Source organism: Rhipicephalus microplus, chromosome X (assembly GCF_043290135.1).
Source record: "Rhipicephalus microplus isolate Deutch F79 chromosome X, USDA_Rmic, whole genome shotgun sequence".
NCBI classification, from domain to species: Eukaryota; Metazoa; Arthropoda; class Arachnida; order Ixodida; family Ixodidae; genus Rhipicephalus; species Rhipicephalus microplus.
In genome coordinates this window covers 309,110,402-309,127,819 of record NC_134710.1, presented here as the reverse complement: position 1 = coordinate 309,127,819, position 17,418 = coordinate 309,110,402, and the positions used below count along the sequence as shown (strand labels likewise).

The window sequence follows — 17,418 nt, the reverse complement described above, 5'->3', positions numbered from 1 at the left end:
ATGCGCAATATTCAACAGCCTTTGGGTAGGCATGTCTTGTTCTATGTATAGTCTATGAAATCGTCATATCTATTTAGCCGAAATACTTTATTATCTGACCAGCCCGACCATGCATGTCCACATATTTTCGAAACGAATGAACGGAGTTTGCTGATGGAGCTATAGGAGCATTGCTCCTATAGCTCCATCAGCAAACCATATACCCTCATACGTGCGTCCGTGATGTACTGTTTCCTCTTCTTCCCACAAGGAAAAACTGCTTGCAGGCATTAGTCTGCACACTCAACTGAAGATGTGTGTTGAGAATTGCCACCAGCAGAAGAGATGGGCAGAGGAAAGGCTGGTCATAGAGAGTGAGGGCAGGGAGAGTGCCACACAGGGATAGGCCTCATCTTGATACAGTAGGGGGCGATCAAAAAAGCCACTTTCCAACCAGCACTCCTATGACCACCACGATAGATGCAAAGAGCGTCAACATTAGGGGAGCCATGCCAGAAGAATGAGCCATTGACATCTCCTTGGTACGTTGTGACGTGGTCTCGGGAGCTGCATGGGAGGTCACAGTCTCTGACGTGGCGGCAGTTTGGAGCATCCGCTGCCTCAGGCCATCCTCCTAGAACATCAACCGCACTCTCAAGACCAATTTCTACAAACACTAAATGTACAAACAGCAGGGAAACAAGTTCAGTTTGCATCCTATCCTGTATATGAAGAATGGTTTTGCAAAGCTGGCTAGAACAGCATGTACAATACTCAAAGATTGAACAAGACAACTTGGGGCTAAGTAACACACATACTTTCATTTCAACCATCTTTAGTTTGAAGTATATCGCTGTTATTTTGACTTGAACATATAGATCAGAATCCAAATTATTTTTAGAGACTAGATTAGTGGTGCAACTGCAACGAATCTGGTCTATCTCAAGCAACTGTGCGTTCCAGTTGTTTTACTAAAAATTTGATGTCTAATTTGAATAGGTGAGTACTGTACACCATATAAATACCTTTAGAGCAGCAATTTCCTGGCGTAGATTGGCTACTTCTTCACGCAGTCGCCGACACTGCTCAGTTGCTTTTTTCAGGTCCGCTTCTAAGTTGCTAGCCTGGAAAAGTGTTACTCGTCAGATATTGCTACATGTGTTGAAAAGCAAATTCATTGTGTGCTTTACAAACAAAAGCACGCAAAACAAACTTGCGTTCACAGGGTACTTAAAAGACCAGAAAATTACTTGGCTGGTATCTCACCACAGCAATGCCCACACCCACAATGCATCACCATGATTATCATCGTGTGACAGCATTGCTCCAGAGGAGAAGTCCACACAAATTTCCAAATTGTTAGCCTCTTTCATATGCACCAAGAACACAATTTCCTTCGCAGCAGTGGAATGCTATAGCTGTTGATATTCATCTAACCACAACTGTACTTTGTGCTGCCATAAATGTTTATGAAGTGAACAAATACTTTTTACCTCTGCTTGAAATACACTTAAGAGCCATATTTTTGTCCATGCCTTTTATACTTTATTCTGTAGCTTTCTTCCACGTAATCCTGAAATTGAATCATAAATGCTCTAAAGTTTCCCATCATCAATGCTCTATAGAGTTATTATGACTAATCATAGGATCATTTTAAAACGCTACCTAACATAATAAGTAACTATCACCAAAATGCCTCATGAACATGCACGCTGAAACTTGGGCGACCTTTGAAGAACACTTTTTGATTTGGGGCCCCATGTGCGGCAAAGAATGAGACGACATGAGTGCTTCAACATGCGTTAGGGTGTGATGCACTAGGCATTTTCTTCTGCCCAAATTTCTGCCTATAATAAAACAATTCGCAACAAACCCACCTGCCACGCACCCATTTTCCTGTCAAGGGTGTGCTCACTCAGGGGAGGGGGTGTGTGCATTTTTTTCTAATGTACTTAACAAGTCACCGGCATAAGCAGCCAGAACCACGCTGAGAGCAGCCAGACAACAAAAGCTTGAGTGTCTATTATAATTGCTATCACAAAAGTACTCATGCTATGTGACATGCTGTAAGCATTATGCACTGGGTCCTCTTATGAAGGCAAGTTCAGCAACAAACAATATTTGAAAAGGGTAACAAAGCAGACTGTTAGTTGAACTTCGAACCCATCTTTCTAAGCACATCAAGGCTTCATAATGTAACACGTATTTTAAAAATTTATTTTAAGAAATTTTCAAAAGAGGGCCTCATGTCGGCACAAGTTAAAAATAGCTGGTCATGAAAACATTTTTCAATAACACAGGAAAACGTATGATTGTTGCAATGAACCAAGACTAACAATGGTGTAAGAGCTCTGACCCCACAATAAAATGAAAAAAAAGAGCATGCCCATAGGTTATGTTTATTGCATGAAGATTATTTCAGATTTGTGAAGTTTCACTTGAAAAACTAATAGAAGTTAGGCGTGTTGGCAGTTAACTCACAAAAACTGCAATAAAAAATCTGCAAGACAACAACATTTCAAAATAACTGCAGAGGGGCTAGAATTCACCAGATTTACAGTTAATTTTCTAGCAATTCTTTCGTTTGTCTAGTAGTCCTGTACTTTTTGATATGTGGGGTTTAACGTCCCAAATCCACCATATGATTATGAGAAATGCCGTAGTGGAGGGCTCCGGAAATTCTGACCCCCTGGGGTTCTTTAACGTGCACCCAAATCTTAGCACACAGGCCTACAGCATTTTCGCTTCTATCGAAAATGCAGCTGCCACAACTGCAATTCGATCTCACGACACGCGGGTCAGCAGCCGAGTAGTTTAGCCACTAGACCACCGCAGGAGGGAAGGGGGGGGGCGAAATGCGATTGGATAGAATGTTTATGCAAATTCTCTCTGGATGGGACTGTGATGAGTGAAGATGGAGCTTGCATTCTGAAGTTGTAACAAACTATAGTGCAGTGCATCTCCCATGCGAGTGCTTACGCTTAGTACATAAAAAAAATTGTTGGAAATTGAAATGGGTGAAACAGGTGAAACAGTTGTTCGAGCGATTCCCAAGGAGCGGAAAAATTTCACATTTGAAGTTGGACAAATGTGATAAAAATGAGAAGGAAGGAGGGCAGATCCTTATGAAGAAACCTAATGACCAGGCTGATTTTCACATAAGAATTGTCAAAACATTCTAAATAATATACTAATTGCTTCTGCTTTACTTATACACAAAAGAATAATAACTAGACCACAATTTTGTGCGGAACATCATGGCACACATAGAGGCTAAAAAATCTTGAAATAAAACACTAAATAACAAAAGCACGAACAATTTGCACATTTTTGGTCAGAAAAAAAACACTTATTTCCAGCTCAGTTACAGTAAATCTCTGTTTAGAAGATAACCTTTCATTGTAGGGATTCAAGTTTAATCTCTTTCCTTAACCCCTTCGGCCAGTTAGCACTCGGTGCACTAAGTGCACAATTCATAAAGGCTTTAAAGGACGAAATTCAAGAATATTCAAGGAATTTTAAGAACTAAAATATGGCATGCGAATTAGAACTTTTTACTATAACAATGTTCCAAATTTAGACCAAAGTTACTGTCATTATACATATACAGTTGAAACTCAATTTACAGAAGTCATCACCACGCTAACATAAATGTTTCAACTGAGAAGTGCGTGAAATTGAAGAAGCAGTTTTTTAGCCTTTAAACTATGAAACTGTAAGAAAGAGACACCTAGATATACCACGGCATTGTATTTGCTGCTAAACCACACATGTGCACGTGAACAGTCTGTTCAAGTGTGTCGATCATTGAGCCTTGCATATAATAATATGGCTTGGCTGACGCAAGGCCAGGTAGTAGGTCGCGTGAAACTATCATGTGGGCCTAGATACAAAGGCAATCAATGTGTATGAATGCACTGACTATGCAAGCAAGAAAGTTGAGAGTAGATAATTAGATGAAATATTAGTATTAGAGTAGACAAAAAATTGGTATTCGAAAAAAGCAGAGAAATTTTCACAGCATAGATGCTCTAAACGCATCTAAATCGTGTGTCCTTAGACAAATGCTTATCGCTGCACTGCAGTGGTCTTCCTAGCAGAGTACACAAGATGGCCATTTAGAAGCTAGCACATTTATATCTTCAATGGGAATACTCGCGCCCCGGAAGCAAGGAAGTTTTTCATAAAAACTGAGTGTTGCAATGCCAAAAGTCTGCCGAAACAGGGTGACTGAATTTCCAGTCTACCAACCCTGCTGACAGGCATAATTGTGGATATTGTGAGAACATAATGAAATGGGGATGAATATATAAAACTTAAAAGCCCCTGATAAAACACGGGTTTATGGGTGTATTGACATGGCCCCCTGCATTAGTGTACGTGAATACAGTGAAACACACACAGCAATGGAAAGATTGTACTAGGGACTGAATATCATAGCATAGGAACTACACAAATACCTTCGGAATAAAGTTGAAAAAAAAGAAGACTACATTACTCGTATAGTGGCTACTTACTAGACCTGAGCACAAAAACTTGATGGCTCAGTCTTTTAGGGCATCCAAGATACAAATTAAGTTGACGCAACTATAACACAGCTGTCAAATATTCACCTTTAAACATCAAATATAGAACATTTTAGCAGTGTTCTTACAGACTTTAACATAGTATTTTTCAATATTCGTTAACAAGGAGCGACAACAGATTTTTTTCTCAACTCATTTTTGTACACACGACCGAAACCTTGCCCTGCATAGTGTTTATAGCTGAAGTAGTTTATCCCAAAATCATGGAATCCTTTTAAGGTGCTGGTTCTACTGTCGCCATTTTCCAGTAGTTCTGAAAACCACCCCATGTGCTACCACTAAAGTTAGGAATAGAAGGACAACAATTCGGAGGTAAAATTCCTGAACTTGTGCTGGCACGTCACACTGGATTTAGAGGGGGGAAGTGGGCTGTCACGGTTCGAAGAAATGAGGCATTTAGCGGGGGCTTTTTTTTTTTTCTCTCCTTCAACAACACCTCTATTTCTCCATCTGAAACCCACGCTCACCAGTCCACGTACCCTGCAACGCAACGCTTTTCGCACTGCGAACCACTCAGAGTTGCTTTTGGTTTGCAGTCTGTTGACCAGTCCTGCTCACTGGCCACCTGCTCACCAAGACACTCAGTGCCAGAATGCGCGGCTGGCTGAGAAACTCTCTTGGGGAAGTAACATCCCATTCTGGCCATGAGACATCCATCGGTGTACATGTGTGTAAAACATTCCTCGCTTTCACTGTAGTTTACCCCTGTCTCATTCAATGATAGCCACCGTTCAGTTGTGATATTCTTGAGCCAGACAGCAGTCATCTAACGAACTTTCCTTTTCCTCTAATCCATTTCTGTATAGTTTCTCAAGTTAGCAGATATTCATTCCTATCACTCTACCATGCCACTATAATTACACTTCAACCGGTAAACACCTGAGAAAAGGGGATAATAAGGGGACAGAGCAGAGGAAAGACGAAATGAAGGAGGGGGGGGGGGGGGTCCTGAACTTGTGCCGATAAGCTAAATTGGTTGGGAAGGGGGCACAAAAAGTGTTGTCGCAATTTGGTGAAACAAGGCTTTGATCAGAGTTTTTTTCTCACCTGTTCTCGCATTCACAAACGTTATGTGTGACATGTCAGCTTATGACTAACTGTCAAAGCAGGTGTACCTTTTTCTTTCCTTGGGAAAACGAACTGCCCATACCATTATATCCATCGTGAAGGCACAGTGCTGGCTTCTAGTTGAATGAATAAATGTCAATCAGTTGCCCCAGATGGCATTTGCAGGTGAGTTACTGGTAGTTGCATCGAGCAGGCAGACTATAATCTCATTTACACGGATGTGACAGTAGCGCATTTGCTCTGTAAGTGCATTTCGAAAAGACAATCAGACATCGCTTACAGGACCCCTCGCATTCTCACCACAGCACCCATGATGTGAGTGAGCAAGCCTTGATGCTGGGCGAGTTCGTTCATCTAAAAGGGATATGTGCGCTTACTCGAGTGTCCAGCATGGGAGAAAAAAATTAGCTTGTGCTATTATAAATTCCTAATAGATAAATATGCATGGTTATAGTTGCTTGAAATAGGGCCACCATTTCCCTCCTCGTAATTTATGGCCTCCAAATTGACTACGACTCGCAACAAAATCCCTGTCCGACGCATAAGTGCGATGTGTCTTTCCGGCAAATTGCCTTTTTTTATGAATGTGATGTGCATTCGTGTAAGCGTGTATGAATAACGATGCCACTATACTTGTTATAAACTCATCGTTTCCAAAAACACTTCCCTTCTTGTCCAGCGACTAAATGCAAGTCTAATTTCAGCTATGTCGACTCGTCAGTCTCACGACTCGCGCTGCAAGTCTACAATGCGCCATCTTCAGATATGGTAAGTTCTAAACATGGTAGACTTACAAAAGCCTTTGAATTGTTAGCCGCCGCATTATTCCCCCATCATTTGTCCTTCAGGCAAAAGCGGTGGCATATAAAGCACGAGCCGAGCAAAAATAAAGAGGAGATGTTCGGTAGGTGAGCATAACAATATGCAATACACCGAAATGAACAGCTGCTGATTTCAGTTGCCAGTTGTGGGGGTGCTAGCACCCCCTGCAAAGTCGTTCGTGCCTCATGGCGCACGTGTTTTGTGCATAGGCCGCATTTTGGGTTCACAACTATAGCGCAGTAGGTCGCGTTGTGCTCGCAAGCATTCATCACTACCATCACCACCATCTTGGTTAGAACAGTAGCGCTGGCAGTGACACCTGGCGGCAAGCCTGCGTGGTGGCACATGAGAGAGAAGCGGTTTTCTTTGGCGTGTGGCGGTTGGAATGAGTGGTTGGCTCTTGCGGCAGTCCGCGGTAGACAGCACTGCCGGTCGTCTGCCATGGACCCTCGTGGTGAGTCAAGCACTGGCACCGTCGCCTTGTGTTTGTCGTGTTGTGTAATATTGCGTAAGATAGTTTAGCGTGTTGATCACAGTATGTATATTAATTCGCCTGGCGATATCATCATTCTAAAAGAGGTTAAATAAATGTGTGTTTGGTTCGTTTCAACTGCGTCTACTGTGTCCGTTCACTCCAAGAGCGTGGCGCTCTCCACAGCGAGACCCCGCACAGTGCAGCAACACAAGCCTTAGAGGCATGTGCCGAGATTCCCGGGCGGAGGCTATGAATTAAATGTTACAGTGTTTTGACGGCAAAAGTGTCTTGTGTGAAACGATGTGATACTTCGGCTCTCCTGCCCACCACCGCAGCATTCACGAACGCAAATTCTTGCTAAAGCAAGAGCTGCTGCATCACCAATGTTGGCTAGGCAAAACTGCATATATATACAGCAGCGAAAGAACTGGCACACCAAGCCTATCACGCATACCAAACTTTGCCGGAGGTGGTCTATTGAATAATGAAAAAACTTACTATTTAGGACGAAACATATATATCCGAGTGCCAGAAGAGATGTAGATCATTCGGATAATCCCGATAAAGAGTGTGCCTGCACATGTCACAGGGTGACAACCCCAAACCCAGTCGATTCTTACCATGGAGGTTTTCGATATGAACTTTCATTGTGATTCGAGTGAATAGATGCACAAATCACAAATTTAGGTGTGAACCTTGCGAGGTGTGTGCGCACGCACGCACACACGCACACACACACACACACACACACAACACACTGGGTTGACAGAAACCACGTTCTACGCCCCGAAGTTCAATCACTGAAAGCAAGAGCAATGAATCAGAGAAACCCATGACAAATTGCAAAAAACACGCTCGCATTTCTTAGGCCATGACCTGGAACACCTGTCTAAAGGTGTACACGTTTGAAGCGAGGGTGGATGCAGGGTAACCAAGGAACAGTCTTGTTGAATTGTGTTTTACAGTGGCAATGAAGAAAACCAACAAGTAGCCTGCCTGGCGCAGCGATCCATGGATGTAGTATAAATGTTCACTGCATAAAAAATATGAATTGGCTTCACCACTACTTTGGCATTTCTGGCAAAGTGTGTTGTATACATTCGTGCACGTTTCTTGTCTACAATAACATATGCTTGCCTGTTTAATTCACCTCCCTTTCCTAAATAAGAAAGCATAGTGGAAACAGAGTGCATAAATTCCTTTCATTCCTGTCGTCCTGAAGGAACCGACTTGTTGAGGGTACCCCCGCCACCCTAGCACACACACACACACGCAAAAAAAACATCGTAGCACTGCCATGCTATCCTTGCTGCAAAGTATTTTTTAAAATAAAACATCAAAGCAAGAAACAATTGCAATAATATTGTTTGAAAAACATCAATACCATGAGCACATCACAAACGCAGGTATGACTTGCTGTGCTCATGGTTGGAAGTAAAAAACCTGGAGACACAGTGCCGACCAATGTAAAACTAAAAAAACACACACACAGAAAAAAGACGTTTTGGCTCCGAAAAGTTTACTTTCGGCTCATCCACAAGTTTATTTTCTTTTTTTTTTTACAATAAGAAGGAGAGCTGACAAAGTCATTTTTCATTCTCGCAATGTGAAATGTCTTGATGACTTCGCTTCTGGTGCTGAGCTTAAGTTTCAGTAGAGACTGTCTTTTCCAGATAAAGCGAACAGTTTTGATTCACGTAACTAATGCAATGCAATAGTTGCCTGCAGTTGTTTTGCATCAGTTCCTATACTGCACATGCTCACTGACAACATGAAATATAAAATCGGAATGCAGCTAATGAACTACATCTGATGGTAAGTTTTACACGAGACTGCTCGTTTTGTTTAATTAATGCTTTCGTGGTCCCGCACAAATATTTTTTGGGCAGTCCATGAAATTTTTTTTCCTGCTACAGGAACTGATTGATACTGAAGTGCAGGGTATCAAATAATAGAGGAACAATTGGTCTTTTTAACAGTATTAATTTCAAACAAATTTCTTTCAAATATGAGAACGAATGTTTAATCAAGAAAGATGCATCAAAAAGGAAAAAAATTCATGAAAACAATGCTGCTCTGCACAGGGCCAACAAAAAAATAAAAAACTATACGATTTCAACAAAAATCACTTAGAGAATAACAGTGCAAATATAAGCACTGATGCCTATCATGACGCTGTGACAGACAGTTTCTTGACGTGGTGAAATGAAGTTTGGCTCAAGGCGCATTGGCTTTTCAGAAATCTGCAGCTGCACATACTTATTCGTGTTGTTGCATGTCATTCTGATGACTTCTGCAGTAAAAAACAACACGAAGCGGCAAAACTGCACTCTACAGTGCACTAGGTTGTAGTGTACACGTATCTCGAAGGAGCACGGCCACTAAGTGGGTCCGGTCTTAGCGAGCTGCTGGCACGCGCTAACCTTCACCTCTGCACACGCGCGTTTGAACAGCCAAGGCGTCAAACGCAGCATGGCAAGAACACGGTACTGCTTTTAGAAGGTCCCAACACTTTATTGCCCGTGGCAACCAAAAACCCAATACAGAGCCCGTTGCAACAAAATCGGCAGGTAAGATCCACCTCCATGGATCTGGGGCGGAAAACATGGACACATGAAAAGGGTGGTTGTAATTAATAACTGTGTGTACGCATCTGGCTAATTTTAATTTCCATAGCATTTCGAAGGGTAAAATAAGTAATCTGAAAAACAAAGGTTTGCTGGGGTCGTTATACTTGGAATGAGTAATGATTCTTACAGCCTATTTTCGAAGTCGTCTAACCGGGTCCAGGTAAGTTATCTACGTGCCGCCCCAAGACTCAATGCAATATGAGATATGACAATGAATGAAAGCACAATAAAGCATTCGTAGAGTAGTAATATTGAAATATTGAGGAGTCTGAGTAAGTGCATGACACTCTGAGGATAATTTGAAACACACATTTTGAATCCGCATTTGCCACTGTAAGTTGTTATCTATACTGAAAATCAGATATTTAATATATATTCTAGGGAGAGCGGTAGTTCTCAGTACCGTGGAGTTAAGAGTACCATGGATAATTACTAGCATGCAAAGTAGTTATAAAAATAAGTGTCCATGCATTCCAACAGTTATTAAAAGGTCGTTAACATGTTCATCTGGAGAATAGCAGTTGGCATCACTTTGGCAGGAGGGAGAAGGTGGGTCAAAAGCTTTTACTAGGATACGTTCCACTCGTGCAGTCCTCAATATCAGAGTACCGTAATTACTCGCATAATTGGAACAATCGCATAATAGGCGCACTCCCCTAGTTTGGTCGTGGAAAATTTGACTGATTCTACGCATAATAGGTGCACTCCGAACTTGGCCACGATCAGAAATGATTCTACCCCTCAGCGGTACAGTTGGAACGAGGTCCCCGTACCCTGAAGAAAAAAAAAGGCGAATCAACAAGTAAATAAAAAAATTAATGCAACGACCTAACGGAACATGTTTGTTGAAATAAATCGTGAAAAAATAAATAAATAAAGAGTCCATGAGCGAAAAAAAAACGCCTGCTCTATCAATTAGTGATACCCCCCCACCTACCCAAGTCTTTTTTCCCGATGTATGTGCAGATTTAAAGCGCAAGAACCCAGTCGAAAAAAATTTCAAAAATTTTACCCCGCGATTGGCGCACCCCTAACTTCAATAGTTGGAGTCTAAATCACCTCCCACCCCTAATTTCGAACCGCATTTTCTTAAAAATAAGTGCGCCTGGATGCAAGTCCAGCTATAATGAGAGGGGCGGCTGCGCTTGAGAGAATTCGCAAATGCTGCTTTTCTGTGGTTTTGAGCGAAAGCAGCAGTTTCTCACAACCAGCTTTCTAAACTTCGCAGTGCTAACTTTACTTTTATGCAAAGTTTTATTAACAGACCTGGAAATGAGTGCGAGCGTGTGGAGAGTCTTGAAATCAGCACTCTGGTGAAAAAAGCAGCCGCTCAAAACCTGTAGCTAGCAGCGATTTTAACCTAAAAGACAAAAGTTCTGTGTTTCAACTGCCATAATGAAATAAGCATTCCCTTTTTTTTGGTACATTCTAAAGTAGAATCATTAAAATTTTTGCATAACATACGCAACAATTTGTATCACATTTTCAACAGCTTTTTTCGGTTGTTGCCAAGCTTTCCTCTACGTGCAACTTCCGCGAACTAAAGCTTGCAATTTTTTTTGCACAGTTTCTTTCCCCACACTATAGAATCATAGAATCGCTTACTTGGCGACATTCGATCACTCCCCCTGAATGATTATAAGACGTGGTGAAAATCATTATGTATAAGAAAATTTTATTTTTTATTTTTGTGAATAGTTTCTGTTACTTTCCATATCTTTTGTCTGTTACAATCTTTCATGCAATGTGTAATCACACTGCTGTAATAGCCCTTTCACAGGCCTGCAGTAAGTAAAGAAAAAAATGGATATTAAGCACGACAAACCGAGAGACTACAGATCTATTTTCATCCCCTAGGCCTTTAACCCTACATGGACATTTTTTTTACCTGTTTCGCACTGAGTGAAATGTGGCTGCCTGTGGCCTGGTGACTGCCGTTAGAGTCGATGCTTTCATACTGTTAGTGCCCGCGCACTCTTTAATACTTGCAAAAAATTAAGTGCTACACTTTCTCAACAGCTGCAGCCATTGTGAAAAGGGGCTAACATGAAGGGCTGTTGCATACACATTCAGCAGTGAGAAAGCACAATCCATTGGCCACACAGAGAGCAGGTACACTCAAACCTCATTATAACAAAGTCGCACCTGCCACGTAAATACTTCGTTATATCCTAAAATTCGTTATAAACATTTGTATCACTGTAGCTATGACAGAGCTATTCTTAATGTACTTATTTATAACCAATACTTGGTTATATCGAGTCTAGTCACCTAGCTAAAGCTCGATTTTCTGTTACTGCGAGAAGTATTTTAACAGGAGATCAATTGTCTGTGCAAACCCTACTTTTGTACACAGACTTCCCCTAGCAAGCAAAGAAATGAAACTTGGGTGCTTTGCCGGCTGCAAGCTTTTCCACTGGCGTGATACCGATTCTGCACAACATTTAGGCCATTGAGATCGAAATTCCAGGCAGCAACAGTGCATTAATGTGTTTTGTGCCCATACGAGTGCACACTGACTAAAAATTATCATATGTGTCCAGCATCTATAGGGCCTATTTCCATTTGTCGCACTGCTCCTTGTTGCACGGTGAACACCTCTTTTGGTGTTTTTCTTGTAAACTAAACTACCCGCGGGCACACAAAATTTGTTCGACGCAATCGCCCTACACCCGCAATTCAACAGTCAAAAATTACACGAAAGATGCACAGAAAGTACCACACCCTCAGCTTGTGTCGCACCGCGGAAGCATTTCGGCACGCAAACGATTCCCTCTGTGGCACAGCAGCACTGCAGCCCCTTTTGGCAGCGTGTGAAGCTGCCCCATAGCGCGACTGCAAAGTTTTTAGGAGTATTGAATGATTGGGGAGTTTCCACCAGCATAGTTCGATTCTTGAGGCCGTTTCGTCTTAGGAATGAAATTTCAACAGTCTGCGCCGAATAGTATTTTCCGTTAGCGTACCTTGAAGTGAGCATATTTGTTCCCTAATGATTCCCTTTCTCGAATACTGAAAGAGTGTAGGTGGGGTCATATGGGAAAAGCTTGACTAAGTGACAAATTACCGCTTATAACTCTCACCGTTACTTAAATTCAGCTACTACCAGAAAGAATTTGCTGTAATATAACAGAATGCAAATTTCTATTCCCTATGAAATTAAAAAAATTTGTACCAGCCTATAAAAAGTCCAAGGTTTCAACATGGTGCTGAAGGCACTCGCTTTTTATAAGGTAGTGTTCGCGCAGGGCTATGCAGCCAACAACTACTGGGAGCCTATTATAAAGCTGTATTCAAATTGAAGCACTTTGTAGCAAGCTAAAGCTGCAGTTCCCCCATAACATCGCATTCTCAAACACAGATAATAGAGACCGATATACATTAAAAGAATATGTATGCACATATACACCTCATAAAGTGCATGGGGGTACACCAGCTGTTGGAGCTCAGTTGGCAGTGCATCGGATGCGTTATGCGAAGGTTGAAGGTTCAGTCACTGCCCATGGCAATTCACATTTTTGTACACTTTTCTTCCCATTTGCATTACCTAATAACATCCCCTATACTTTCCTTGGCACGACTGTCTATTAGATCACAATAATATTAAAAGAATATGCCATGAAACAAATTTCTCTGTGATGATATTGCTATACTCCGCAACAACTTAATGAAGCGAAGGTCGTAGAGGTGTAACTCACATTTGCGATGCCATGCTACTAATACGGCGGCTGGCAGCCAATTTCCTTTCTGTTTGCTCATCTTGGTAACGCAAACTAAATAGCGCATTTGCGAGCACATAGTGACCCACTATTTCGTGGATGCCATGCTCACTCTGGAAACTATGAGAAGGCTGCAAATATGGCGTCATTCAAGAATTGAAAACAAAGACATTCTTGCAAAGCAAGCAAAAATTTCACCTACAACTTTCCCCAACTGTGTGTCTGGAAATAAATAAAGCAGCGTTCATTTAACCGGAGAAAATTATAGTAAAGAAGTACAATTTACGGCATGGTAGCAGGCCGAGGTTTCGTTTCTTTAGCTTCCACAGTGCCGTTAAGAAAAGTTGTCGCCTAATATGGTGCCACACACCAATTACACCAACTGCCCGCAGTACTTACACCTACTGCCCGCAGTTTGCCCTGGTTATTGCAATGCTATGATGTGTTATACTGTCAGTCTTGCCTTTGGTGCTGCGATCCTGTTTGGCTGTCGCAGCGGTTGTCTCTGTAGCGATCGGTTTGTCGGCTTTTGCACCACATTGCCGAGCTTCTGAATAGCAGCGGCTGGCTTTTGGCTTGCTCGGAGGGGCTTCTTTGTAGCAGCCGAATTCTCGAGCCGAATCTGTAAAATAAAGGGGCACAAAAGCTATGTCAGAAGTTGCATCAAAGGGGCACTTAAGTCAATTAACAATTTACGTCAGAGTGAAATCTCAATGTATGACAACATATAAAACGACAATATTAACAGTGCACTACTTAATAGTGAGAAATTCAGGTAAATGAAGAAGAAAATAAGCGCCGGAATAGGACATTTAAAAAAAAAATCCTGATGATATCAGACAGACCGCCTACCATAAATCATCAGTAATCGATCTATCTGCACTAAATAAAGAACCTTCCATGCATCAAGAGGCGCAATAAAATGCTGCTTGTTCGTTTCTGTTTGATTTGAAAGAATCACCGGATGTTACCATGGGGAACGGCCCAAGTGATTCAAAAATTTAATTTTAGTGTGGTTACATAGACAGGTTGTGCCATCTAGCGGGGCGCAGTTGAAAAAATATGTATGCAGTCTCGAAGCCATTTGCGGGAAATTGATCAATGGCCGTTGTTGCTGCTGTGGCTCCCGCAGCTTTCAGACACTGATAGTAGCGCAGTAAAGCCGGGCAACGTTGTACACGGTAACAGTGACTCGAGTCTTTCCGATCGATCCGCTTCTTGAGGCGGGTAATTTGAAGTGCGCTAACCCAATGCAGACCATTAAAACACGATGTTATTTCAAAATAGGCCCTTCCTAGGCACAGAAGTAGCACTACAAGGATTTAGGACCGCCATTACTACATTCAACGTCGACTTAACAGTTGCCTTTGTGTCCCTTAAAAGACGAATGGATCGTTTGGCTTTAGTTGAAGCCGCGGACCATGCGAGACAGAAGATCACAACATTGGTCCTGGTCGACTCCAGTAATAGCATTTCACCCAATGGTCAGGGCACCATAGAACGTGAAACAACGTTTGCCAATCATGGAGCAAGGCAGGGCCTGTCAAACAAACGCAACATACATGAAAGGATTGTCCCACACACTTGTGTGTGAACACTGAACGAAACGTGCCTTGCCAACCATACTGCCACGTTCCATTTCTCAAGTTTTGTTATCACCCCAAAAACACTACACAATTCTCAGCGCAAGCCGCGCCTGCAGTTTTCGAGAAGCTTCCGGACTTTAGTAGACCATTTCGATAAGATGACGCCCACTCTGCGAACTGTACAGATTATTCTGGAACCTACGCCACCGCCAGCGATAACGCTAGAACATTCAATGGCAAGAGTGTAAATGCCGACGCACTTCGCCTCTTGTCAGTATTTCATAGACGGCCGACGCTCCGTTCACTGGTATCTGTGCAAGACTGCTCCTGTAATCGGACTTTCCATTCACCGGGCACAGGTTCGCCCTAATAAACAGTTAAATCTCGACACAAAGTGTCCTGTCTTCGGCCACGTCATGACCCCGTGACAATACAGTATTGAACATGCCTCACAGGCATCCTGCAGAGCATTGCATAAGATAGCATCAGCAATTACAAAACAAAAAATACAAGCAAAAACCTAACCATGTTGTAGAATAACACGCAACAGGAATCAATTTACCACGGAAAGTTTCACTAAGAGAGACTAATGAATGCAATCCAGAAGATTGCTTCTATATACTATAGCTCTAGGCAGCAGAGACTAGTTAAATACCTGCTTGGGGCTCTGGATGAATGCCCACAAAAATGATTGCGTTGCAATTACATCAAGATGTGTGCTCGGGAGGATGAAGCTGAAAAAAGTAAATTATCACTGTAAATGTACCTAAGCAGCAGACAAAACATCAATTATGCAATGATCTTGAAAAGACAAACCCAAGGTGTTTTGTTCAGGTAATACTCGAACAATAGTCATAGTTGCAAGAGGCTACTCTATTCTGAATGGCCTCCAACATATGGACTAGATAATCTTGCTTATGTTGACTACGTGGATGAAGGAATTCGTGATGCATTAAAGTAGTCACAAAATGTCCAAGCAGTCGGGCTGCTATGAAACCTTGGTGTGGAGTGGGGGCCGGGCGGGCCGATGTGGTCGAGTCATATTGCACTCCGAATGCCAGGGCAAAAAATTTCGCAGATGGGACACCCTGTGCGACCCTTGGCTACGCCATTGCTTCCGACACTCGTGAACAGGGAACTGCCAGAAAACGAAACTCTAGATTTTCCAAAGGCATTCGACTTACGCCACGATGCCTAGCGCGACGTATGAAACCGGGCAAGTGATGCATCCCCAATTGCAAAAAAGAAAAGCCATTCCGCGAATGTTCGACTCGAGCATAAGAGACCTTAAAGTACAGAGAAACGCGAACGAAAAAATTGGCTCCTAAAATCACGAACTAATTTAGGACAGAGCACGTGCGTGATATCGGTGACCTCGCAGCTTTACAATGATCCAGCGTCCATTGCACACAATAAAAAATTAACACAGCCTTTTCAACACCCTGCGTAGTCTACACGTCACCATAAGTGACCACACGAAAACTTTCGAAAATTCTCGCCATAGATAGACCGAAACACCAAAACATGTGCAGTGACAGCCACGGCGGGCACCTTGAACAAGATTCGAAACAAGTGGCTGGCAGGACAAAATTGACATCAATGAGCTACAAAAGAGCGCACCGCTGTTTAAGCACGTTCGCCCAATGAAATTCATGTTAGGCCACAAAAAACACCAAGGAATGCCAATTCCGCAGCGGCGAAGACTATTACAAGAAGCTACGGGGCGCGCTACAGCAACGACCCACTGCAACAGCTTTCATCAAAAAAGGGGCTAGCATTGTCACAACATTCGCCTAGGCTTCGTTGGCCACTCACCCATCCTGAAGAACGTCCGAAAGTGGCCATGCCTTCAGTAGCACAGACGTTTCTTCGCTGCAACGGTCGTCCCTTTGAATGTGTCGCTGATGCACCAGCCAGCCGTCCCACGCGCTCCCGCAGCACGTATGAGCCTTCATCAACGGTTCCGTTGCGTCATAATTGACCACATGACCCAACCCTAGGCACCTGATGCTGATGACCTCTGATGGATGGCGCTTACCCACAAAGGGGGATGGGCCAAGAACCGGGCGGCAGGATACTTAAATGAAACTAAACTGAAAATGAAGCCAATCTGAAAAAGTAGATTAAAATAATACTACCAAAAAACAAAAATGTGTGCTGAGCAAGCGGTCAAACCATCTTTTGTTTTTGAAAGACATAACTACGAATTATAAATTAAAGATCTGGAAAGGTAGTGGTTCACTAGCATGGTAATCTTTTAGTTGCGTTGATGTAATCAAACACAGCGGAGCATACATCCCTGTGGCAGTAACCAAATGAAGTTCCGCCGAGTGATAAAATTACTGGTAAATTTACTTGTATTCCTAGCTTTTGTAATGGGGCTACTAAAAATCTTTTTCTCTGATAAGAATAACGATGACAGAATAAAAAGAAATGTTCAATTGTTTCAATTTCGTTGCACCAAATGCATAGCGGTACGCCTTGAGCTGAGCTTTATTAAGGTAATAATTTAGTTGTGGAACTGCACAGCGCAATCTGGTATAAGTGGCCTCTAAC

At 42.4% G+C, this 17,418-nt stretch overlaps 1 protein-coding gene across 1 annotated transcript; it reads right to left on the bottom strand.

Moving 5' to 3' along the window:
• Positions 1–230: 230 nt before the first annotated feature.
• Positions 231–16,790, bottom strand: LOC142777208 (uncharacterized). The gene is made up of 4 exons (XM_075881532.1): positions 16,678–16,790; positions 13,740–13,898; positions 1,005–1,103; positions 231–613 (listed from the first exon to the last, which is right to left on the bottom strand). Exons 1-4 carry the CDS (start codon positions 16,705–16,707, stop codon positions 413–415), a joined length of 489 nt encoding a protein of 162 aa, XP_075737647.1. The 5' UTR covers positions 16,708–16,790; the 3' UTR covers positions 231–412.
• Positions 16,791–17,418: the final 628 nt, after the last annotated feature.

Excerpts from the sequence above, each read along its gene's own strand:
- LOC142777208 (XM_075881532.1), bottom strand. The coding sequence starts at position 16,707 with ATGGCCACTTTCGGACGTTCTTCAGGATGG. Across the intron at positions 1,104-13,739 it reads ACAGGATCGCAGCACCAAAG|GCTAGCAACTTAGAAGCGGA; the intron begins GCAAGACTGACA and ends ACACTTTTCCAG. Across the intron at positions 614-1,004 it reads AGGAAATTGCTGCTCTAAAG|GAGGATGGCCTGAGGCAGCG; the intron begins GTATTTATATGG and ends TTGATGTTCTAG.